Source organism: Phaseolus vulgaris, chromosome 2 (genome assembly GCF_000499845.2).
Source record: "Phaseolus vulgaris cultivar G19833 chromosome 2, P. vulgaris v2.0, whole genome shotgun sequence".
In the NCBI taxonomy this organism is placed as follows: Eukaryota; Viridiplantae; Streptophyta; class Magnoliopsida; order Fabales; family Fabaceae; genus Phaseolus; species Phaseolus vulgaris.
Window position 1 is genome coordinate 48,926,045 of NC_023758.2, and position 24,799 is coordinate 48,950,843.

The 24,799-nt window shown below is 34.5% G+C and overlaps 1 protein-coding gene across 1 annotated transcript; it reads right to left on the reverse strand.

The window, feature by feature from the left end:
- Positions 1-247: 247 nt before the first annotated feature.
- Positions 248-24,599, reverse strand: LOC137812985 (THO complex subunit 2). The gene is made up of 32 exons (XM_068615252.1): positions 24,271-24,599; positions 24,006-24,131; positions 22,077-22,118; positions 21,881-21,940; positions 21,665-21,727; positions 20,645-20,725; positions 20,392-20,463; positions 20,255-20,302; positions 20,086-20,154; positions 19,858-19,991; positions 19,072-19,147; positions 18,409-18,602; positions 17,807-17,887; positions 15,794-16,001; positions 15,453-15,689; positions 15,296-15,376; positions 15,083-15,202; positions 14,916-14,975; positions 11,288-11,415; positions 8,536-8,632; positions 8,304-8,432; positions 7,540-7,643; positions 7,286-7,466; positions 6,931-7,112; positions 6,155-6,761; positions 5,955-6,059; positions 4,280-4,435; positions 4,120-4,200; positions 3,631-4,053; positions 2,046-3,185; positions 1,203-1,507; positions 248-882 (listed from the first exon to the last, which is right to left on the reverse strand). The coding sequence occupies exons 1-32, from the start codon at positions 24,403-24,405 to the stop codon at positions 813-815; spliced, it is 5,595 nt and encodes a 1,864-aa protein (XP_068471353.1). The 5' UTR covers positions 24,406-24,599; the 3' UTR covers positions 248-812.
- Between the last annotated feature and the right edge of the window lie 200 nt (positions 24,600-24,799).

Below are 24,799 nucleotides of genomic sequence, written 5' to 3' on the forward strand. Positions count from 1 at the left end.
CTGATATGATACGATGATTGACCTACTAAGATCACGTATTTAATTGTAGTATTTAAGTGTAAAGAGAATAAAGTCTATAACTAGAAATAATCATGTATTTACTTGTAGAAATTAGGGCGAAAAATAACTTTGACGTAGGAAACTTTAATTTGAGTAGAGATGTAGTATTTATGAATTCATTATGCCTAAGGCATTGATTAAAACAAGTTGGGTTAATGTTGATGAGAGTTTTAATTTGATAATAAGGTTTACTGACAAATATGAATGCATAAATATAGATAATATATATTAACAAATCAATAGAACTTGCTCACAGAATAATTATGTTTAAGAGGCTAAATTTCCGAAGGTTGGTTTTAATAACCAAACAAGTACACGAGCTTGATCCCATCCGCAAGTATAACTTCCAGTATTGGGGTCCAACAATTGAAATGCAGACGAACCCTCTTCATGAACGACCACCAAACAGTTGCACCAAGTCTACAACATCTATGTTTCCTAGGTTTGTCTATTGATGTAAATGAAGGTTCAAAAGAAATAATCACATTTTCAGAAGTACATTTGACCACCGGCTATCCAGAATATACAAACACTATATACAAGTCTATAAGAGAATTCATAACTTCTTCATGCTCACTTTTGAAAGACTAAATAATTCCAACTCTGCTGAAATCTGGCAAAAGTTACCATAAAAGTTAGAGGGCTGACAGTTAAAAGTGTTGTAAACCCACCACCTCAACTGACGCACAAAGTTAGCATTATAGCACGTGCATGAAATGAAACAACTCTCAAAAAAGTTTAGTTTTGATTTTCTACTTCCGGTGCCTTCGCTTTTGATCAGCTCTTTGTCTCTTCTCATCATCCCATTCACGATCATACAAGCTAATACTCAATTAAGGTCACAGCACTGAACAAATATAATGGAAACACGACATCCTTTTCTAAGATTTCAAATTAGCTCTCCTTTTCTAAGAAAATGTGAATGAACATCAAGCAATTCAAACATGCATAAATAATAAAATATCATGCATGTTTAAAAACGATTCCTTAAGTGAAGGATGTAAAACGTAGTGGACAAAATACATGCAAATGAAGCGCACATAAGTAAACAGTCTAGTGTTGCCCCCCACCAAAAGACATATTGATAGACAAGTAATCATGACTTAAAATAATAAGTGCGTATATCGTGAGGTGAAGGATACGGATCTGAATCACGGCGATTCAACTTGCTGGCCACCTCTTTACCGTGAATCCTGATATTTGGTTCATCTATGTAGTTTGGATGCTGGATGACGGGTCCCTTTCTGTCTCCCCTGTCCCTTCCATCATACCCCAATGGCATACCAATACCAGTGGGAGGAGGTGGAGGAGCTACAGGTGAGTACTCCCCAGGTTCACCAGTTGATAGATGCTCCCTCTTAAGTTTCCGCCTCTTGGATGCGGCATTTAAATCCAAATCTTCCTTCAGAACATTTGCTTTCTCTCTTTCTCTCTCCCTCTCTTCAACCTGCGTTAGAGATCAGAAAGACTATTTAACATCATAAGAAAAAAAATCGGCTAACCATCTGTGTCATTTATCCAGTCTATCCAAACACCAAAAGAGGCTAATAGATGTTGAAAAGCACAATCTAGTACCACTTAGTAAAATATCAAGCGAAATGGAAAAGGCAAAAACCTGCAATTGCAAGAAATTTAAGTGGAATACTGAACAATAATTAGCCCTGTTAAAACTGTAACAATAAAACCATCATAATTTCTTTCAAAATGAGTTATTTTTTCATATGTTTCACTCATTTTCAGCTACAAGTGATAATTAATATATTACCCATTCCGTCTTCAACAGAGAAATCGGTAGTTCTTCATAGAAACCCACGATTGTTAAAAATACAGCAGTTAGTCATTTGTTATCAAATTGACTAACAACTATTATAACGTTTACACTAATCCATAGGGCTATAATATGTATAAGTCACAAAGTACATATTCGTACTTCTTTAGTAGCAGATAATGTAGAGAGAGAATTGATACCCAATATTTATTCATACCTTAATCTCTTCACGTTTTCGTTCTCGAAAATCATCTTCTTTTCGGCGTTTGGCATCATCCTGAGAAACCACAGTCTCTTCCGATCGTCTCCGTTCCTTTTCTTCATGCCTTGGAGAAAGTCTTTGAGAGTGCCTCGTTGCTCCATACCTCCTATCAGCATCTTCATCACGCCTACCAGCTCCTACGGATTGAGGAACCATATTAGGAGGTAAAGGGGGCGGTGGAGGCAAGCTTTGACCATGGAAGCGATCATCAGCATGAGATTTTTCTACTGATGCATCACTGTAACGTAATTTGTTCCTATCATCCTTGCTTCTTTCATCCTTTGCTTTCTCAGGTGGTCTATTAAAACTCCTCTCACTACCCCTCTCTTGCATTCTCTCAACGGATCGTTCTCTTCCATATCTTTCAATTGACCTATCCCTAGGTTTTTCAGCTACAGAGTCATCACCCCGAGACTTGTCTACGCGGTCTAATCTTTCCCTGTGGTCCCTCTCATATCTTTCATTGCCCTTGTCTTTTGGACGTTCCAGTGACTTATCACCTGCTCTGTACAGACCATGTTCCTCTGGTCCCAATTTGTCATCAGCAAAGCGAGGATCCATCAACTTATCTCTATCAGAGAATCGAACTTCACTTTCAAAATCTCTTAGCTCAACATCTCCTTTCCGTCGTTTACCTAGTCTGTCTGGTTCTTCAGCAGAACTGGCTCTCTTCTGAACTTTTTCATTAGATTTTGAAGCAACTCCTGTGTTTTCATGCCTGGGGGAATGAACTACGCGTGAAGAGGATCCTCTAGTTAAATCAGCAGTATCATTTCCATCATCCTTCACCACAGATGCCCTAATATCAGAAGACTTGGAAACTCCAACCTCGGCCTTTGACTCATTACCAGGACCATCCAATGAAATCCTTACTGGTGCATTTGAACCTTTAGTAGAACCAGTAATGGTGTTACCATTAGCACTGACTGAAGAAGTTACATTGGTAGTTCCACTGTGTAGATCCTTGTCACTACTCAAGGAACCTGAAGTTCTAGCAACAGGTTTTCCAGACCTACTATCTTCTTTTAAAGGGTCTTGTTTTGATGGTTTTGAAAGTGAACCAGTAGGCACTGAACGCTTTGCTGAGGCTCTTGACTGAAAACATGAGAGCCAAATTATTCTGGATAAACTATAAAAATGGAAAACTATAATAATTTAAGAGAAAAGATACATTGGTATCCTGTATTATCAAATATAATTTAAGAAACTGATTGTTTTAAAACAATTAGGCACAGCAAATGATTGACTACTTTATTGAACAATAATCTTCAGTTCTTAATTTCTTATCATAATAAAACATGGGGCTATATCGATCAAGTCTTTATGACCATAGGGTTTCTTATCACTTTCAGGCCTGATTTTCATGCAAAACAATATTCTCATTGACTATTGCACGATTTTGCCCTAGAACCAATCAATCCTAACATTCAACTTCAGTTCTAATTCTTATTCTTCAACCCAACAGTATTATACTTTTATACCCAAAATCCATGCACGAAACCTTGCCACTAACTATTAAAGCCGAAATATTAAATGCTACCTCAGCAGTTCTTGTTCCATGATCATCTGATGCTCTATTTATCAATTCTTCCACTTGCTTTGAGTTTTCCATAGATTTTGACATCCCAGATTGTATAGAAGATGAGATCGAGGATGTTTGGCCATCAAATCCATTTACCATTGCACCGGTCTTGACTTTTGTATGGCCAGAATCAGATTTTGTCGCAGTCATGCTTTCCGTTCTTTCAGACTTGCCATCGGTAGTTTTTGTTCTTATTACCTGATCTTTGACTGTGTTTCCAGAGTCCACATGTTTTCCACTGGCAGATTCAGTTTGTGAAACATTGAGATTCATCCCACTATGTACAGTTGAGGGATTTCCAGCTGAAGATTTAGTCCCAGATGGTGCAGGTTTCAACTCAAGATAACCCATACCAAATTCTTCATCAGTAACCCAAGAAGGCTGAAAAATGAGTTAGAATTAGTATGTTGAAACAAAATACAGGTAAACCTTTAGTGACACACATACCTTCCTAGCAGCCAATGCTGCTGCAACACCAGTTGCCAACACCTTAAGATCCTCTCTTTCATCACTTTTAATCTTAGCTACCTGCATGGAAGATGAAATGACTTGAATGTAATATTTTAAATTACTAGTAGAAGCAAAGCTTACAATAAGGATAACTTACTCGCTTCTCAAGGTTTATCCCACTCTTCCGGGTAACAGGGAAAACACTAGAAATTTTTGTCAACATTATGAGAGCATTCCTAATTTCCATGTACTCGCTAGATTCCAGACACTGAATTAGTAAACGTGTGATTCTCTGACTCCACTTCCAGTGTACCTATCAGCCAAAAAGCAAATACAAAATGGCTCATTTAGCATCATTTAACAATCCGTAGACTAACAATAGATCAGGAATAAATAAAGTAAAGCCAAAGAAAAAATAATCTATATGATCTATACAACAATTAATATCGGGGATTGAATTTTGTTACTGTTTTTCGTGTACACATTTTTTTACCTCTTTTACCCTTCATTCGCCAACCTTTTATTTCCCATGATCTTAAACAAACTACCCATCGTAAACAAACAACCTTTTTTTAATTGCTTTTTATACATATTCTATTGCAATTTCACTTTTAATTTTGATAGAATTATAACATAATAAAAATGGCTCTTATTTTGATAAATGAATTGCATCATTAATGTTTTCTTAGAATATCATTAATGCCTCTTGTATTATCATGACAAGTATAGTAGTTACATTTAATCTCTTTCATTCTTTTACTACATACTTACCTGTCAGAATTTTATTTTATTTTCCCAAAATACAATTCAAAACATGAGAAGTGAGAATTCATAATTTATTGTTTTATTTGTATAGCAAAAGTGTAAAGACAATTTAAGAATGTCTTGTAAAAATTACTAATACATTTTTTACATTTGTGAAACATAAATATAAATTATCTGAATTCGTTTTCTGTAGTCCTTTTAGCAATGCTTTGAGAAAAAAAAAAATTAAATAAAATAATAAATATTATATGCATAAATGATGAATGTTTTACAAAAATATCATAACATTCTTCAAATACATGATATGATCTGTTATTAATACTCTAATTATCGTCAATTTCATTATTCCAACTTTAAAATGAAAGAATATTTGGATAGTACTTAATTTTATATAAAGGTGTTTAATTAATAATATAATTACATTTTTTTATGTCAAAAGCTTATATAAATATCAGCAAGATAATACGTTAAACAGAAATATTATATAGCATATCAATGACAAGGTAATTTTTGGATTGTATATAATTAATTGAGGCTGAACTCTTTCACAGGATGAAAATGATTTCAATACACAACTAAAAACATCAAAAATTTGAATAATTAAAGGTAATTAAGCTATATATTCATATAGTATTCATTTCAGAGTAATCAATACTTATAGTCTTGTTTGTTAGTTGTATTAAAGGTAATTTCATAGTTTTTGTTTGTTACTTATATATAATGGTTCATATTGCATTTTTTTTATTATAACATCTACAGCATTAAATTTTAAAAATTATATAATTTAACATTTCTTAAGAAAAATTGTCTTAGGACATAACTCAACCTCACCAGGTGAGGACTGTCCAAGCTTTATAAATAAGCTCCATTTAAGTCATGTCTCTAATTGAGGTAGGATTAAAACAACCACCAAAGTGGCCACAACTAAAGTGGGCTCAGAGTGTCACAATTAAAATGACTTTCTAATTATATTTTATATTTTTAATTATTTCTACCTTGTAATGAGCAGGTGATAAGCAAGTTGAAATTGATAGGAAAAGCAATTAGATGTACAGACTAGAACCTACCTTAATGAACTGGCCGTATGTAACTCGTTGGCTATTTGGATATCTATAGTAAACGGCAAAGCCTGGCATGTTTCCACACTCACGTTCATAAATAGATTCATCACTCTGGAAAAGAAGGAATTAAAAATAGTGAACATGAAAAAAGATGAACTCCTTAAAAATATATTATAAAAATAAATTTGCAAATAAAAACACATTACCTTCCAATAGTAAGCAATCTTCAAAGTCTCATACAGAAACCTACCAAGCCTGCCTGCCTCATATTCAGTGCAGCAGCATATCATAGGTTGTAGGGTTTTACAAATCAAAACATCTATGTGATTGACTGTGTTGAAAAAGGGGGTTCCAAGGGAATGAAGTGTGTGGACAAACATAGCACAATAAACAGCATCTGGCATACTGAAAGTACAGCGTGGAAAAATACAGCGCTGAAGAAACTCCATGTTGATCTTCAAGGTGTCAGGACAGGAACTTAACCATCTGTCTTTTTCACGAGAAAGACGACTATGAACAGATGCAACATTCTCCTCGTGTTTATGCAGTTCACTAATCAGACGATCAAGAGATTCTTGAATTCTTTCCTTTTCTTTCTTCCTCTTTGTAATTGCTGAGCTTGAATTATCAGAAAGCTCCTCCAAAGATTTTAGATTTGCATGCAGCTTGGCTATTTCTGACTCATATCGATTTTTTGGGACATACAGATCATATAATGTAAGACCCCAAAATGTTGCATAAAGATCGGGAGATAAGCTATTCCATGCTTTTGGAGGCAACATGGTTTTAACAGTATCAAGAAGATACGACCAACTGGATACAGTAATAAAATAGTAAATATTAATCCACAACATAAAGGAAATAAACTTTGCACATGTTATCGCATATCAGAAACAGAGAATAATTTACATTTTCATATTTAAGTCTATCAACTGGAATGGCATCTAAAACATGTTCTGGTGAAAAAGGTTAAGGTTATAACCTTATAGGATTTTGAGCAGAGCCAAAATTTAGAACCATACTACCAGAATCACCCAGAGGATCAGATTCAAAGTTAGAAGATCCATCACTTGCAGCATGTTTATCATCCAAGGGCCAGCAAACATCAGGATTTCTCTGAGACTTGAAAAGCCTCATTACGGGACGATATATCAAGAAAGCAACCTAGTCCAGGGGGAAAGAATGGCATTAAATACAAATTCAAGCGAAGAATGATGTAGCATAAGTGATGCAGATAAAGAGAAAACCAGGATAAAACAACAGATAAAAGTGTAGCAACTATCATTACAACATTTAGGAAGTTCATAATAAAATAGAGGTAGAGGGGAAACAAAAACCTCAGGGTCCAGGTGGTAAAGGTGGACCAGGTCATTGAGCGAGGGAATAAGGATGCCATAATTTGATGATGGTGTGATTGCACTGCCAAGAAATTCCACGTATTGAAGGAGAGTTCCATGACATCTATCGAACTGCTCACTAACCATCTTAATGTAGGGTGCATCTGCATTTACAACAGCTCTGCAAAAACATTAAATTTTGAGAATAGAATCTTCATAAAACAATTATAACATTTTTAAGTTTACAAGCTTACAGAGAACGATGCTGAGCAAGAAGAAGTAAGAGGGGGATTGCCAACTTTGGTTCATCTTTTGGAAGTAATGCGTCCCTAAGTCTGCTAGTTGACTTTATCAATGCCTGCACTTATTAGCAGATAACTCAAGTAACTTACCATGACAACCCCAAGTCAGATGTTGAAGCTTATAAATCATTAGTAACTAAAATTAATTAACAATAGAAATTTCTTTAGTTTGCAGCAAAATAAAGCACTTATTAGTTGACTTTTCAATATTTTGTTGCAATGAAAGCAAAAACAATGCAACAGAAAAAATATTCAAACAAGAGTAGTTGCACTGGTTTAGCTTTCATTACAGCAAAATAATGAAAAGAGATGATAAGCATGCTTTTAAATAAAATAGTGCACTTCTTTGCTTTCTTTACAGCAAAATAATGAAAAGAGATCCTCCAACTAGTTCTACTTACCTACTTCAGGAAGTTAAATCTATAATCCCAATTATCATGGACAAATCAAATAATTTTCATTCAGTAAATGTGTGAAAATCTGATGAGGGTTAATTAACCAGTCTGATCAGTACAGGCAAACAACTAGGCCAAAACACAATCTGATGAGGGTTAATTAACCAGTCTGATCAGTACAGGTAAACGACTAGGCCAATGCAAATCAACAGAGGGAATTTACATTTACCACACTTATCACACCTGGAGTAGAATTTCAATCCATCCAAACAGCACTATCATTAATGTCTTGCTAATCTTCCAAGACATAGTTTTTTGTACCTTATTATTCCGAGTTACACCAAAAGAAGTTGCTTGATATCTGAGAGTGTCACTCCCTGCCATTGCATCAAGCTGTTCCTCAGTCAAGTTCTCTGTGTACTGGACATTTGCCATTTGTTGAATAAGCTCCTATCAAAACCCACAAAAGTATTTACTAGTAGCAACATTTGATTTTTCGTGAGAGCCATAACACAGATTATCATTACTATAAAAACAGACAAAGAAGAAACACCTGCAGTAGAACAAGCTCAATTCCTTGCCCCTTTTTTAACTGATTCACAAGATACTGGAAAAGGCCCCGTAATTCCATTGATGGGTACTTCTTACACCTATAAGGAACAGATGAGTTGAGCATATGAAAGCATTCATAGAAAATTGTTCAAGCAGTAATCACATAGATACAACTCAATATAGAACATAAGCAGGCAATAATAAAAAAAAGAGCAATCAAAGCCAAACTAACTATTAAAAGTTAACACCAACATGAACTGAAAATAATTTAAAGCAAAATGACAAGAAAATGAATGCACAATTTCATAAATTTGAATGTTTAGTGAAAACCCTCACAACTCGGTATATATTAAATTCCACACATGTCCAGACAATTCCACAAAATTATCCGATGACATTGCTGAATCCTGTAGCAAGGAAATCAGGTTCTCGTATCACCCACAAAAAAGGAATGGACTCAACGACATAACGTATGACATTCACTCAAGACATTATCATAATTAGATCCAACACTTGTTCACATTATTTAACAACCGATAGATTTATATGTTTTCTTGTTTGTATGCTACTAATTAAATAATTTAATTATTATTTTAAATTGAAACATATGTTGCCAAGTTATTTACTTTGATCGCTAGCATTTTTCTTCTGAATTGTGAAAGATTGGAGACCACTCCTCCAATTTCCAAGTGTTGTTCGTTCTCAGTAGGTAACAGAAACAGCTCAGAGAGGCAAACCAATTATATAATCAAGGCACCTTTTAAAGGCCCATTACATAAATACTTAAATTTACCTATTAGATATTATTAGATATTATGAGATATTATAGATATTGTTACATATTTCATATTTATGTAATGGGCTTAGCCCATATGTTTCTTTTCCTATATAAACATAACCCTATGTGTTCAATATACACAAGGGATTTACCCTACTCTCTCTTTTACTTTAATATTACCAAACAGAAGAATACAGAAAATAACCACACAAATTCTTTGTTATGTTATTACACACTCAATATTATATACAACATAAGAGAACACTGTAGAGAGAGAAAGAAGACAACCAAACCAAACTGCTCCAGGTATTTCAATACCCATCCCTCCAAGGCAAAAACAAATTCCTAGCAGAATATTGGCACCCAAAGTTCGTCAGGATTTAACAGGTATGCTCAGCAAAAATAGTGCAGCCACAAGCATATTTTTCTTCATTATTGAGGTATATGGCAAAGTGACACCACATATTAGAAATGTTATGCTACCCGTTCATCAGAAGATTGGCATCTCAGTGCTATACAGACAACACAATAATGAAACCATGACGTAATGGACTATTGTTGACCAATCAAGTAAACTACTGGTGATAAGGTCAAATGAAAAGCTGTATTTTCCGTCATCCTCTTATTTGAAGAAAGAATACACTATCTATCAATATTAGTCGTCCATTAGGTTCATTTGTAGATATGCAGTGAACAGTTTCCACAAGAGTAAATGGTTTCCTTGATATCTTGTCATCACCATTTGCATCACAAGAGGAAAGTAAACAAATAGAGAGGACAACTTAGAAGAATGCTAATCCAACCGAAGTCTCATCATAACAGAAGGATCCAAACCTACATGTTATCAGCCCCAAGACCAACCATTCATGTCCAATAGTAGGATGTTAGCAAGAATGACCAGTCATCACATATCAACCGCACAGTAAACAGTTCAGATTCCATACATGGCAAACAACTTATGAATTTGTATAGTTACAAACACCAGCCCTCTCCTTCACATAATACCCCTTAAATGCAACTAAACTGATCATCCCGTCATTTGACATTAGAAGTGATAAAAAAACCATTGACCACCACACATCATACATACACCACTCCCCATCCTTCACATAATAAAAACTCGAACACTTCCAACTGATGTCCTTGCATTTTGTAAGTACCCATTGCTTCATCTCCATCAACTAATTGTACATGGCAACAGTTCGGACCATTCCAAGATATCCAACTTAATGAACTACTTCATTCAAATGAGATAATTCTCCATCAATCATGGTACAGTGACAGCAGCTCACATGTCACCTCTATATCCTAAATGACCCTTCTTAATCTTTTCAATCTCCTTTACAAAATTATACGTGACAGATGAACCACAACACAGAATGTCCACCCCTTTCAACCAACAGATAACAATTCTGAAAAAATCTGTCAGCAGATACCAGAAATTGAACCATACATCTGTCTGCGCATGCCCACCAACTAGCAAGCCAAATGGTTTGAATTTGATCTGACATTACCACTCAGGGACATAAAAATGCTGCTATGTCCAGTAATCCGGCATTTGCTAAGGTTGATCTGCAACCTGGAATTTGATACAAGGCATCCCGCATATATCTAAATTCTATAGGAAGACATAAATGTATAAATATGACTAATAAATGTTATTATCAACATTATTACTTAAGCAACATACATAATTCTAATGAAATAAGAGTTTGCATAAACTGGAAGGGAAAGAAACAATCACCTACAGATAGTAGACAGCCTAAATTTGTTGCAAAGACAACACATTGGTATTAAAAGATTATCTAATCAGCAGAATAATATGCACAAGGCAACAACATAGCCAACTCAAGAAGGATCATATGTATTTCCTTTAATTATCCAGATACACAGGACAATATGTGAAGAAAAAGATAAACCAAACCACAAATTTCAATATTCTATAATAAAAGTGGCCAGGAAACAAATAACTTACAGATGGCCCCAAAACGAGGCTAGAGATTGAAGCCAATCTGACAAATTAAGGCCATCATCCTTTAACTTATCACGTCCACCAAGTGCTAATCGTTCAATCACAACATATTCCAATATATCATACTCGAGCTGTTAAAAGAAAAAAGTAAATAAGGTTCGATGTTGAAAACTATCTTCCAATGTCAAAACAACTTCAGACGGTAGAAAATACTGAATGCACAAAAACCTTATCTAACCAAGCATAGTATTTGAATTGTGATACAAATTAAAAAATGTAGCATATACTTATTTATAAGATATATAAACATGCAAAGATACAATTAATAACAAATCAACCTAGTCAAAAAGTGTGGTTGTATTGTATCTATGTGTATTTACTACACAATTTCAGCAACACAACCTTCAAAAAAACAGCATGGTTGCTGCGTAAGATTCTTATAACAATGGTCTTATGCTACTAAACAAATTTTGCATTATAGCCATAGAAAAAATGTGTTGTTGCTGCTGCTACTGCTTAATTACTGCAGACTACGGTAGTTGCTAATACATACTAAACAACATCAAAAACAAAAACAAAAACTATATCTTAATCATTCATATTTCATCCTCTTCCACTCCAAGATCCACATCTTCATCTTCTTTTAAAAGTTCTTCACCTTCTCCCTCATCTTCATACTATGGATTTTCCTTTTATATTGGTCTAGGCATTTAAGTTTCCAGGACATATGTCCACTGTTTCGCAAGTCCTGCTCTTTCCATTAGTTTGTGCTAATGGTTGGAGAAGCACAGAGGTTTACGGTATTTCTATTCGCGGTTTCACTCAGTTTGTGCTATTGGTTTTTCTTCCCTCTGCTCTGCAGGTCCTGCTCCTACAACTTATTCTTGTCCAGTTTGTGGTCAAAAAGAAATTAAATTTAGGATTTTTACCAAACTGGGTTGCATGACTAGACCCGGTTCACAGTAAAACCCAAATGCAAATTTATTGCAAATCAGAGCGATACAAACCAGAATCGCGATTCATGCAATTCTGATAAGGCTTTGCATTACACAAGAGCGATACGAGAGTAAAAACAAGTGCTTCAGCAATTCATATCGCGAGGGAGAAGAATTCTACCGTACGATTTGCATCATGAATTGTACAATACTTACTAGCATGCAACAAGATCACAATTCATGACGAGACAATTCCAAAACATAGAAGAATTACAACCTATATCTATTTGAAACCTTCTCTAATTTCTCTACAACAAGCCTTCACAAAAATATTTGATAAGGTCAGGTATTGCTTTGCCGCATCTTACTTGACATTAGGGTGCCTTTAATTACACTGTTTACTAGTAATGAATGGAAGTCTAGTAGGTTTGCATAAAGAAAAGATGGAAAAATGGTTGAGGATGCAGTTTTGGATAACAATTTTTGGAGGAATATCATAATTTGTTTTAAGGGTACATTGCCTTTAAGTAAAGTGCTTCGGTTGGTCGATTCAGATAAAAAAAATCATGGGATTCAATTATGAAGCAATGGACCAAGCTAAGGAGAAGATATAAAAGGTTGTTAATGCTGTCAACAAAAGGCATCTAACTATCTATATATTTATTTATTCAGTTAATGGTTTTGAAACTTAAAACAGAAAACTAAATCATCTACATAGGCTTTTTGCATGCTGTCCTGGATTTAAAGCTGATGTGGAAGTGAAATGAGGTCTAATGGAAAATCCAACAAGGATGATGAAGGATCAAGATGAACAAACTTTGATTGATGTTCAAATTCAAGATTTCAAAAAACAAGATCAATAGTTTATTGTCCCATTTTCAGTTAATTTAAAGACTCCAGCAGATTGGTGGGAGTCTTATGATGATGATCATCCAAAACTACAAAATAGTGTCATTCATGTATTCAGCTTAACATGTAGCTCCTCCAGATGTGAATGTAATTGGAGTTCCTTTGAGATAGTCAGCTAATATAAATTAAAATATATCTACAGAATAGAATTACTAGTCTACTACTTGTTTATCATGTTTGCCTTTGCATTTGTTTAGGTCCACACAGAGAAGGAATAGGCTTAAACAAGAAAACCAGATCAAATTAATCTTGATGATCATTCATCTGATGATGAGTGGATTACAGAAGGTAAGCATGCGAAGAATGAAGGAATAGGGTTGGATGTAGACAACTTGGATTGGGATAAAAACATGGTTCAAATCCAAGTTAAAGAGGAAGAAACTACACATCTGGATGATTTGGACATTACTGATTTGAATGGTGAAGGAAATTGAATCGAAATTGATGGGACTGAAGATCTCATGAGCGATTATTTGCTTTAGATGGCTTCCTATTTTGTAACTAGAATGAAATTCCTATTTGGTACCAAGGATGGAGCTATCAGCTTATTGTGTTTGTAACCAATATGGGCTGCTTACTATATAATTTCATCTATTGGCTTACTATTTTATATCTTTATTATGTTGCATTTTTCTTATCATGTTGAATTGAAGTTCAGTTATGTCTTTCGAGTGATATAATGATTTATGTTACTTTAGATGCATATATATGATTATGTGTACATGCATATATATGAATTTCATGGATATTCTAATTCGTGTTATGGTCTCCCTGCTTACAATCCATGCATGAGAGGTCTCAATTTTGACTACCATGGATGAGAGGTTGCAAGAAATAATTTTTTAATTTGTCAAGGAAAAAATACAAGTATAATGCTTGAATTTTCAGTTAGATTTTTTTAAAATTTGTATAAAAAAAAAATTCAACTTATTATTTCCACTCACTTTTTCACTCATCCAAACAACAACAACAAAAGTCCCAACTTATGAAAATTTGGAAATAACAGTTTATAGGTGAGGGGTTAACATCTATTTATAAATAGAAAGAATTACGATTTATAAAATGTTAATAAAGATGAATAAAAAACATTGCAAGCTAATCCCTCAATTTATTCTTCTAGATTCCAGATTCCTCCATCCCAACACACTAGTAAGATACTGATTCCCTCTGGCGAAGTGTCACTAAATATAATTTGCACCAGAATGGATACGCCACTCTAGTGACTAGTTATTGAGAAATTTTCTCACGAATGTGACAGAAAAGGATAAGAGTGTTGGTTTTTTGAGCATTTTAGTCACTTCTGTCAGTCAGTTTTGATCATTGTAATTTTTCCTGTTTCCTAATAAAAAAATATTTTATTTAGAAAAATAACCACAGCAAAACAAAAGCAGAACATCCCAATTTAAATGATTAAATGAGAAAAGAACATTCTAAAAAGAACAAACTACAACTAACCATGCTCCCAAAGACCGTTTCATGACCTAAGAAACTACTAACCTTCTTAGCATCTAGGCTTGAAATGGTAGTAAGAACATGTAAAAAAAAATCTGAATCTACATTGGATGAGAGAGTACAAAAACACAATGCAATTAATTGAATCATAATCAATTTTCAAAGATTTAATTCATCAGTCTGGCACCATAACATTCTAAATACTCACAAATGGAACATAGTTACCACAAATAGAATATAGGTTTCATGTCTAACAGCTTATTATGAGGTCACAGATTAAGGCATAATTAAAGGATTCAGCAAACACAAAGAAAAGAAAAACAGACGGTGCACACCTGAGTCAAGTACTTAAATGCATCCACTACAGGAGTAATCATGTCTCTGTAAGCCTCAATCTGCACATCACATAATTTGAAAAATTTAAAAATGAGAGAATGGAAATCAATAAAAGCAGTCAGGTATTTTTAGTATCTCTAAGTATAAAGCACTAATAAATTAGCACCTGATGAACAATTGTTCGGAGGACAGTCATAGGGCTGGCATGAGCTAATTTTGCAACCATCCGACCCAGCTGCTTCAAATTTTCCTTTGCCAGCCGTTTCAAAATACGTCTAGTGTCCAACTGAAAATAAAGAATAAGGAAAACAGGAATAATGAAGAATCAAGCTTGCAACATTTAGTGCAGATGGTACCAAACATGTATAGATCTGCACACCTTGGCAGTTTGTCTTGCAGCTAAAAGCATAGGAATGCGCTCTTCATCTTTTTCCCATTCACCATACAATCGATATCGCACCTAAATACATAGAATTTATCAACTGAACTTAGCTAACACCAAAACACGTAAAAGGGTAAACATTAATTAAAAGAACCTCGTAAGGAAGAAGACTCATTAGTTCCCATATTTCCTGCCCAACAGCTGGATTGGCAGGAATTAACTGCAGAGAAGGTAATACACATGCCCCTAAAGCATCCTCTACCCTTAGCTTTGCCTCCTTAAGATGTAGGTTAGGGTTTCCAGGAACATGTAATTGAGGATTCAAGGCACCATTGCCACGACTTACAAGCTCTAGAGCAGAAAGATAATAACCTCTCAAGACCCTACAAACCTACTCATATTTGCAAGAGAAAATGGAGAAGGAGAAGTTATTTCAGCATTAAAAACATAGCAAGGAGAACTAAGTTAACAAACTAACAAAACAACTTAATACACCTTCTGCAACAATACAGTATCACGGTAGAGATAAGGTCCAGTACAAGAAAGCATCTGAAAAAGTTCCTTAGGAAGATCTATGAAAGAATTGCATCCTGAAGAGTTATCGACATCCATAACATCAGCGCCTCCTGATGATGATCCAGGATTTTGAAGATGTGACAGACGGACAACATCATATGCTGAAGAAATGGACTTCTGAATAAGCCTGGATGAAGATCCCAATATAATAAATAAGGGAAAATACAAGCATTCAGAAAAATTGCAATAAAATTCAAAGCCATATGGCCTAATAATACAGCATCCTAAATGCATGCACATGCCATAAACACCTTGTCATCCCATGAAAATTGAACATAAATTTGGAACAGGTCATGTGTGTTTGACACTGTTTGGTTTAATGTCCAGTCAGTTTTCAACATGGATCCATCTTGAAGCTACTCTTGACAGATTTCACATCCAACACTCATTGACATAGGTTTAAACACGGTTCCAAACATGCTGTCTCATGGTCTGATTCAAAAAGCTTTGGAATGGAAGGAAGTAATGACAAATTTTGTTGGCAGTGCGATGTAGCTCTATGGTATAATTTGTGCAATATAACATCTGCAAGGGCATCCCATCCCATTTGACCTCACTCCAGGATAAGATAGATTTTGTGGCTTCCCTTAGGTGCAGTGTATTTAAAGCAGGTTCAAGTAAGTTTTGCCAAGGTTGTAAAGATTGAGCATTTACTCATAGGATCATACAAACGGTTCAACAAGTTTAAGCAGGATAAAGTGGGAGCAAGATCAGGGTAGGATTGTTGATTTCACTAGCTAAAACACAGGATTGCTAATCTTCTCTGACTGGGTTCATGCTGTTTGGCAAGTCAGATCTGGATCGCGTGACTCACTGCAGGAAAAAAAAAACAAAAAGGTCTCCCCTAAAATTCCTCTTTCAACACATTACACAATTCTAATTTGCCCTCACTCAACTTGTACCAGACTTCTATCTCTACTCTCCTAACATTTTTGTGTCCTTTCTTGGGTTTAGATTTTGGACTTCACACAAGGCCATACCTAAGTTGTGGTTCTTTTCCTACTCCAAAGTCATGTAATTATCCCATACTCTCTCACTTACCATTGAAACTTGATTAATTTCTATCCGAAAAATGGGAAGTTGTTTGTGACACTTGGTACCCAATTCGCTTGGAGTTTTAATCAATCATCTTTTACACTTTAAGTGTTGATTGAAATTTAATGGTTAATTTGTTGTATGTTACTTTATATCCATGTGTGTTCTAAGTATAATTTTGTACTTAGTACCAGATTAATATCCATGTTATGATCCCAATAATTTGTTTCTTCTACACTTCTGATCCTAAGTACGATCACAATTTCGACAATGTAGTTTAAGTTTCTAATATACAGAGGCAGACAGCAAGGGTGAGATTTTTGGGATATATAGCTTTGTTCTTTCAGACCCTCTTATAGACTTCCAATCTCTATTAAAAATAACATCCTAATCTGGATTCACATGTTTTAGAAAATGCAATATCCCAAAAGAACACCTTATTACCAGTATTGTTGGAAATCCGATATTGACTAGACATAAGACCAAATTATAGTATATAATGGGTGCAAACCTCACCTTACAATCCGGTTTTGGAGGTTGAATTATGCTTAAAATCCATTAATGAGATGGTAGCAAAACCTATCCTATCAAAGGTTGGACAGCTATCAGATAACCGACAAATAGCTAGTTTCACGCTCAAGATGTCCAGTCCTAGGCATGATGGGGGATGGCAGAGATCTTACATTAACTACAGATAAGGTTCAATTGTAATATATAAGTGAGTGCAAATCTCACCTTACAAACCGTTTTTGTGAGGTTTTTGAGTTAGACTTAAAGTTTACTTTCTGAGAAATATCTTCAACGAAAATGGGAAACACAAACCCAAAAATGTACCAAAATATAAGTTTTTTGTGCTAATGTCAAGTGAAAGGGAGAGAGAAATAGTATCAGCTTTACCTAAACAAACTGTCACATATTTGAATATGTTCCACAGCATTGAGTGCTGAAAGACGTTCAAATAATAGGTGTGCATGATACCTAGGGAGGGGGGAAAAGCACAAATTTTCAAAAACATATATGTCAGAAAGCAATCCTGTGAACACAAGTATACTGTACAAAAAATAATGAAGTAATTGATCCATAAATCAATATATTTGGACTAGAGGAATCAAAAATTCAGCAAAAGCCATAAAATCTGAGAGCTGTCAGATATCTCAATAACTGTACCTGATGTTGACCAAGTCACCATGTAAGAAAACATACTGATAAATAGGTGATTTTATGGAAGAATGATAAATATCTCAACCACACAATGGAACCAAATTTCATCAATAAGAAATTCCATTGTTTTCGGTGTCCAACTACACTAATATATTCAGCATGCTGTTGCATTCCATACAAAGCAGTTTTATCATTAATCACTATGATAGAATGTGGAAGTTGATCCATTGTGAAGACACCAATAAACAAAGCAAATTAAAGGAGAAAAAACAAGATAACTTGTAATAACAAGAGTCTTTGCCATCAGACGCTATAGTAGATGTATAAATCAAGCATACCAGTCATCCACCGAAAGAAAGCCAGTAAGCAAGCCCAGAGTCTGACTGCTTTGAAGCTCAGTTGTTCGCTCTTCAGTTGCTTCTGTTTCAAGGTCTAAGGCAGCAAAGAGATCTATACTGACATCCCCCTGTTTCTCATCATCCATTAGATCTTTTCCAGTTGCAGCAAGGTTTATTCTTCCAATCTTATTAGCCTGTGGTTAACATTGACAACCTTATAAAAATCAAGCTAGTTGAAACTAAATAAGAAAACAACAGATGATAGGATAAGAAAAAAACCCATGTATAATTTGATATTATGCAAGAACAACACTAACACTGACATGTTTCAATTCAAGCAACGAAATTAAAACTTGAGCTAGAGGTTGAAACATGCTTGTGAAACTAATTTTCTTCACATACCAACCCAAGTAGTTTAATTAAGATGAAGCAACACAGAAAAATAGTGTTCTGAATCAGAAGCATATAGGAAACTAGACAGCCTTGTTTAAATCTTGAGACATTTTGGCTCATTCCCCTTCCATTTTTCCTTATAGAACAAATTTCTTACTCTTGAGCCAGATATACTTTATTTTCTTTCTTCCTACCTAAGAAGAAACATTTTGCATCCAATAAAATTCAAGTAAATAAAGGTAACCGTCTATTCAATAAAGGCATGAATACCTCATCAAGTCGCTTGGAAGAGAAAGTATTGTAATGCTCAAATGCCTCATCATCTCTGGGAAGTAGATGAGCGTAACTGTAATCAAAATGAGAGTTAGAAAAATTGTACAACATTACATGATGTAACTCTGCTCCAGATGCCAGTTGCATAATCACACTAGATTAAAGGTAATTCAAACAAATAAGCTTAATTAAAGCATGAGTTAGTTCCAAAACAACAAGCTTAGTTCTCCCATTCCTAAATATCCAAATACTAACATCTCCATTCCTAAACAAAAGAAATACGAACCTGAATTATAAACTGTAACAGTATGCATGAACAGAGAAAGTATCAAACAATCACAACAGCTAGGTGAGCAGATGTATTCTTCATTCTTGAGATAGAGAAAATAACCAAATAAACTTAAAAACTCTGTAAAAAAAACTTAATGCTCCAAAAGATCCCAACCAACCAATATTAGCAGTTTGAGAGGTAGCCTTGACATTCCAACGAACCAACAACAACTTACCACTTACTTAGACTTTGGCATGATTATATGGTGCATCCATTCTATAAATCACCATTTTTGAAGAAAAATTAATAGCACAACACATATTAAGCAGAAGTAATGATCGTTTATCAATTACAAGATCACAAGACTGGAACTGCATACAAACTTGAATGCAGTCACCACTTCTTAAAAGTCATGGATGAAAAAATTGATTTAGTGTTGAATTACTGTTAGTGTTTACTTTTATACAAGAATGCTATATGTGATTTTTAAGCAGTGCATTAACACATCTTACATGCTATCAAGATCAATAAAATCTTGCTTCACCAGCAAGGCTGTGAGTCTATATAGCCCAAATGGAACAGAACTGCCAACTTCCATGCGTTGATAATATTGAAATTTAAACCCAAGAATCTGTGACGCGTGAGACTGCATAAAAGAGAAAAAGACCATCATTCAAAAAATTGTCACTTAAATTTCACAAACTAAACATAGGAATAACATAGGATTTTAAATTGTCCACCTTTGGAAATATAGGAATCAACTCTATAAACACATCATCATCAGGCTGCAGTTCAAAACACTCTAGGACCTGAGCAAAATATACATCAGTCCCTAGATAAAACATGAAATGAAACATAGATAGGAATGTGAATTAATAAAAAAAAATCAACTAAAAATCTCCAACTTACAATATCAAAAACACGATTTGGATCCAAATCAAAATGGCCAATTAATGACTGCAGAAGTAATCTAAATCAGTACCATGATCATCATTATGGAGAAAAAACAATATTGGAGTAGTCATAGTACTTAAAATCATCAAAACCTTAATAATGCCAATGGTTGCTGTGGATGATTTTTGTGTAGGTGCTTCGGAGTCCCGGCAAAGAAGAGTCACCTACAAAATTAACTAAATTCAATAAAACATACAAAAGCATCTAATTGGATCAATGCGACAAATAAAAAACAATTGTTGAAGATGGATGATCTTCAGTCCAAATCATTATGGCTGTAACAAGTGATCAATAATTCATAGAGCATATCCTAACAATTCCAGACATAGGTGACTATGATTATACCAGCTTTGCATAGCCCTCACTCTCTTCTCTGAGAAGGTTGAATTTGGTTTGCTGATAGAGAAGTCGGGTATTAACTCTGACCTGAAAAACAGCACAAATGAACCAAATACATATAAGAATTTTATTTAAATTCAAGCTGATACATATTACTGATGTCTGATGCAAGCAACATAAAGTACCAAATACAAATAAGCTTCAGATCAACTATGCCGGTGCATTTTATGCAATTAGATGCCCTACTTGCACCTGTATATATAAGTTGTGTTTATGGCTTTTCCTAGATGCTCTACTCAGTTGTTTTATGATAATTCATAGATGTACAGATAATTGACATGTTAGTTACACTGATACAGACTGAGGACTTCATATAGCACTCCATAAAAACTTACTTATGAAATGCAAATCAACTAAATTCGATTAGAATAATCTTTTGGGGTTCTTAATAATGGGTTTGTCCTACTACATAGAAGTTCCTGTTGGGTTGTTATTTGCTTTAATGAAAAGAAAGATGGCAAATTTCCAAGACAACATACCGTTGATAATATTCCATGTATATCATGGGTAGTATTTGAAAAAATACATCTGGAACTGTTGCCATGATTTTAAATCTATTTTCACGTAGGATCACATTTTTAGCATCTCTCATGCTTTCTGCCCATGATTGTTCAAGAGTGTGTGACTACAAATATAGCTGCTTTGTCATGCACAGAGTTAGTCCTTTCTTTTTTGCTATCATTTTTTCCTATGATGTTTTTTAAAGGATGCTTCATTAGTTTTAACACTTTTTTTCTATCACATACATATTAGATTGCTAACCTCCTCTCCTTTTTGTGATGATTAACAGCTTCCACCTTTTCCTTTGGCCAAAAAAAGTATCAATTTTTCCCATCTTTTAAAACTAAATTTCTAGGAGTGTCTAAGAATAAAAAGATAGCAGAAGAAATAGGAATAATAGAAGGAAACAGAAGAAACAGAAGTCCCTGGTATTATAGCATTCATATAAAGAAGTTAATAGCTCACCTCTTTACCCTTCAACTCCTGAGCCTTAATTTTGATCAATTCAGCCTCCCCCAAGAATTCTTCCTACAAATACACAATATATAAAAAATATTTTTGCAAAATGCAAGAAACTTAAGTTACTAATACATTAAATATTCTGCCTATGCTCAGCTTTCTCACAAACTAAACAGAAGTAATTAAATTTAATAGGAAAAACAGATGATGGGTGGAGCCAACCTCACAACGTTCTTGAAGTAGCCTAACTGGAACCATTTCAGATTCCACAAGCCATCTTGCCTGAAAAAATGAAAATTTTAAAATCAATAAAAAATTATAAAGGAAAGAGAACCATAATGATTACCCAAAAAAGATGAAGATTTACAAATTAAGGTTTCCCATCAAATAAAGTATGTATGCAAGATCAAATACTGACCAGCTTGATGAGACGAGAACGGGAATCTCCAGGCATTGTATGCTGTAACCAAGGAGACAGGAGCATATAATTACAGTAAGTGAGCTTACTACAAACAATACAGTCATAAATCTTTCGTCACTAGGAATTGAAACAGTATTTAATGTCTCCCCCCAGTGACAAATGTCACACCAATAATACATATAAAGAGCTCATACATTTGCAAACATTCAAAATCAAAGGCATTAATCAAAATTAAGAAATTTCATTGTCACAACTAAACATTCAAAATCTCAAATTATCTTAGACATTTGACAACAGTGATTTCATAATCAGAATTGGTATTTTCAAGGAATTTTTTTCATTGCAAGTTTGTTACTTCCTGGATACAGTTGTGAATTAAGGTTTTAAAATGAAAATAAGCCATAGTAAACATAAGACTACAACAATTAGACTGATCTCATTAAGGGAAGTCAGCTACACAAATCATACTACATCATTGGACACGGATGAAAACCAAATTCCTACAAATAGTATTCACCATGAGATCCCCAGATCAATAATTCTTCCATTGTTATTCCTAGTCTCCTTCTAGGCCATTTCAAAAAAGCCAGAAACCAAGCACTCTACACTCCTAACCAGTGACTTCCTTTGCATATGGTCAAACCATCTTCATCAAATTCCTATCAGCTTTCCAAAAATACATGTCATACCAATATCTCTTTATATAGAGTCATTCAACATCATGCCCCTTTTTTAGTAGCCACAAATCCATTTAACATTTTAATTTCTACAACTCTTACCTTTCTCGTATTGTTCCTTTAAAGTCGATCATTTACTATCACAATTTAATTGGTTGTATAGAAATACTATAAAGTTCACTATGAATTTGATAGGTAATTTGGCGTTACAAATAACCCTTTACACACTCTTTTTGTTATAACCACCTAACTTCTATAGGAGGCACAAATACAACACATGACACAGATGCAACATGGACTAAATAATGGGGCAAATTTAAAAACTATAGGGTACAATGCAAGTATAATACAGTCTATTAACCAATTAAATTTAACGTAAAAAAAGTATATCGTTAATCACAAGATAATTTATATTTTAAAATAGAACCAGACATAGTAAACATAATAAAATGCTAACATTTATCTAATTAATATAGCATTTAGTGTTACTGACACAAAAGTTTAAATATAAATAAAAGGAAAAAAAACATATAAAAATCCAACTAAAGCATTTGACAAGTCCAACACAACACAGCTACTATCTGAAAGGGTTCGTTTTAAAAAAGTATGTGACTGAAAACGGTGGCCAAAACATCAAGGTTTTGGAGATGTCTATTACCGAAGTTAAAAAAATTCAATCACATTTTGGGGATCTTGGTGACCAGCAGACTACCGTCACATCTGTCCACAATATCCCACAATATCAAGGATCACAATGAAACCTTGGGTCCATGCTTCGTAGCTATTATGTCATTCCATCTTATTGACAGAAAAGTAAAAATATATTTTAGAAAACGCTTATAAAATGCAACTGACGAGTTTTTGACGTATCCAAACAACATATAAGCAATACAAGTGTGAAACATAGTTGTGAACGAAAACTGCTACTGTTTAAAAGGGTCTATGTTTCTTAGTTATTACGGCATTCAATCTTATAAGTATAAAAGTTTACAATGTAAACGTACATAATTATAAAACATTGGAAGTGCCCCTGCAGATTTCTTGTTGCTCATGACACAGCTACTATTCAGATGTTCCCATGTTTCTTTGGTACTATACTCTTAGTTGATTGATACGGGAAAGAAAAGGGTGGGTGGGTGTGAGTGAGAGAGAGAGACAATAGAAGCTATAAGGGGAAAAAAGGAAAGATAAAAGAAATGAAGACTAACAATCAACAATAAGACAAGAGCAAAGCAGCAGCAGAACTCACATCTTGAGCCATCTGGGTCACTATATCAGCAAAATTCGAAGCTATTTGGTCATTGGAAGCTTGTTCTGAAAATATGACAGAATCCAACGCAACTTTACACTTGGGAAACGGCAGTTCACCCCTAACCTGATAGCAACCCAGAACAAGAAATGAGTCCAGTATCCCAAAATGAAGCAATCGGAGCATCCAAGTGGGCACCGAGATTTTCAATTTAAACCCAAAACAAGAAAATAAAGAAAGAACTAAAGTTATGATTAATTAGTACCATAGTCCAACAGAGCTCGTAGAGGAAGCGAAGCATGGGGACAGCTTGGGAGACCTTGAGGGCAGGGTTGGCAGTCCTCCATTCGCGAACACAGTCCTCTGTTACGTACAGACACTCTATGGGTGGAAGAGACATTTGGAGGAAGGTGGAAGCGTGAGATTCGAGGTGCGGTGATGAATCGCGAGGGAGGGTTTAAGAGAGAATCACGCTTCCATGGACCAAATGCAAATTGAGACAAATTTAGGGTTTTCAGAGAAGAGAGAAAGAAAGAAGAAAGAAGGGGTTAGCGTTTGGGACAACAATGTGGATTGTGATTGAATTTTAATTTTACTGAACAACAAAAAACCCCTCTTTTATATCATTTCATTCCGATTAAACTTTCGCCTTTGTTTTTTTTTTTCAACCGTTATTATTTAAACTACTTTACCTAGCGCATATGTACCTCGAACACTACGTAGAAAATTAATTATCTTTCAGTTTTTTTGTCAAAATATATTTTTTATTACGGGTTTAAAATATTTCTTCTTTA

Bases quoted from the DNA above. Each gene is read 5' to 3' on its own strand.
- LOC137812985 (XM_068615252.1), bottom strand. From the start codon at position 24,405: ATGTCTCTTCCACCCATAGAGTGTCTGTACGTAACAGAGGACTGTGTT. The intron at 15,377-15,452 runs GTTCTTTTAATT...CTATGTATTTAG, and splicing joins TGAGTCTTCTTCCTTACGAG to GTGCGATATCGATTGTATGG. The intron at 8,433-8,535 runs GTGTTTCTTCTT...GGGTTTTGATAG, and splicing joins TTGAGCTTGTTCTACTGCAG to GAGCTTATTCAACAAATGGC.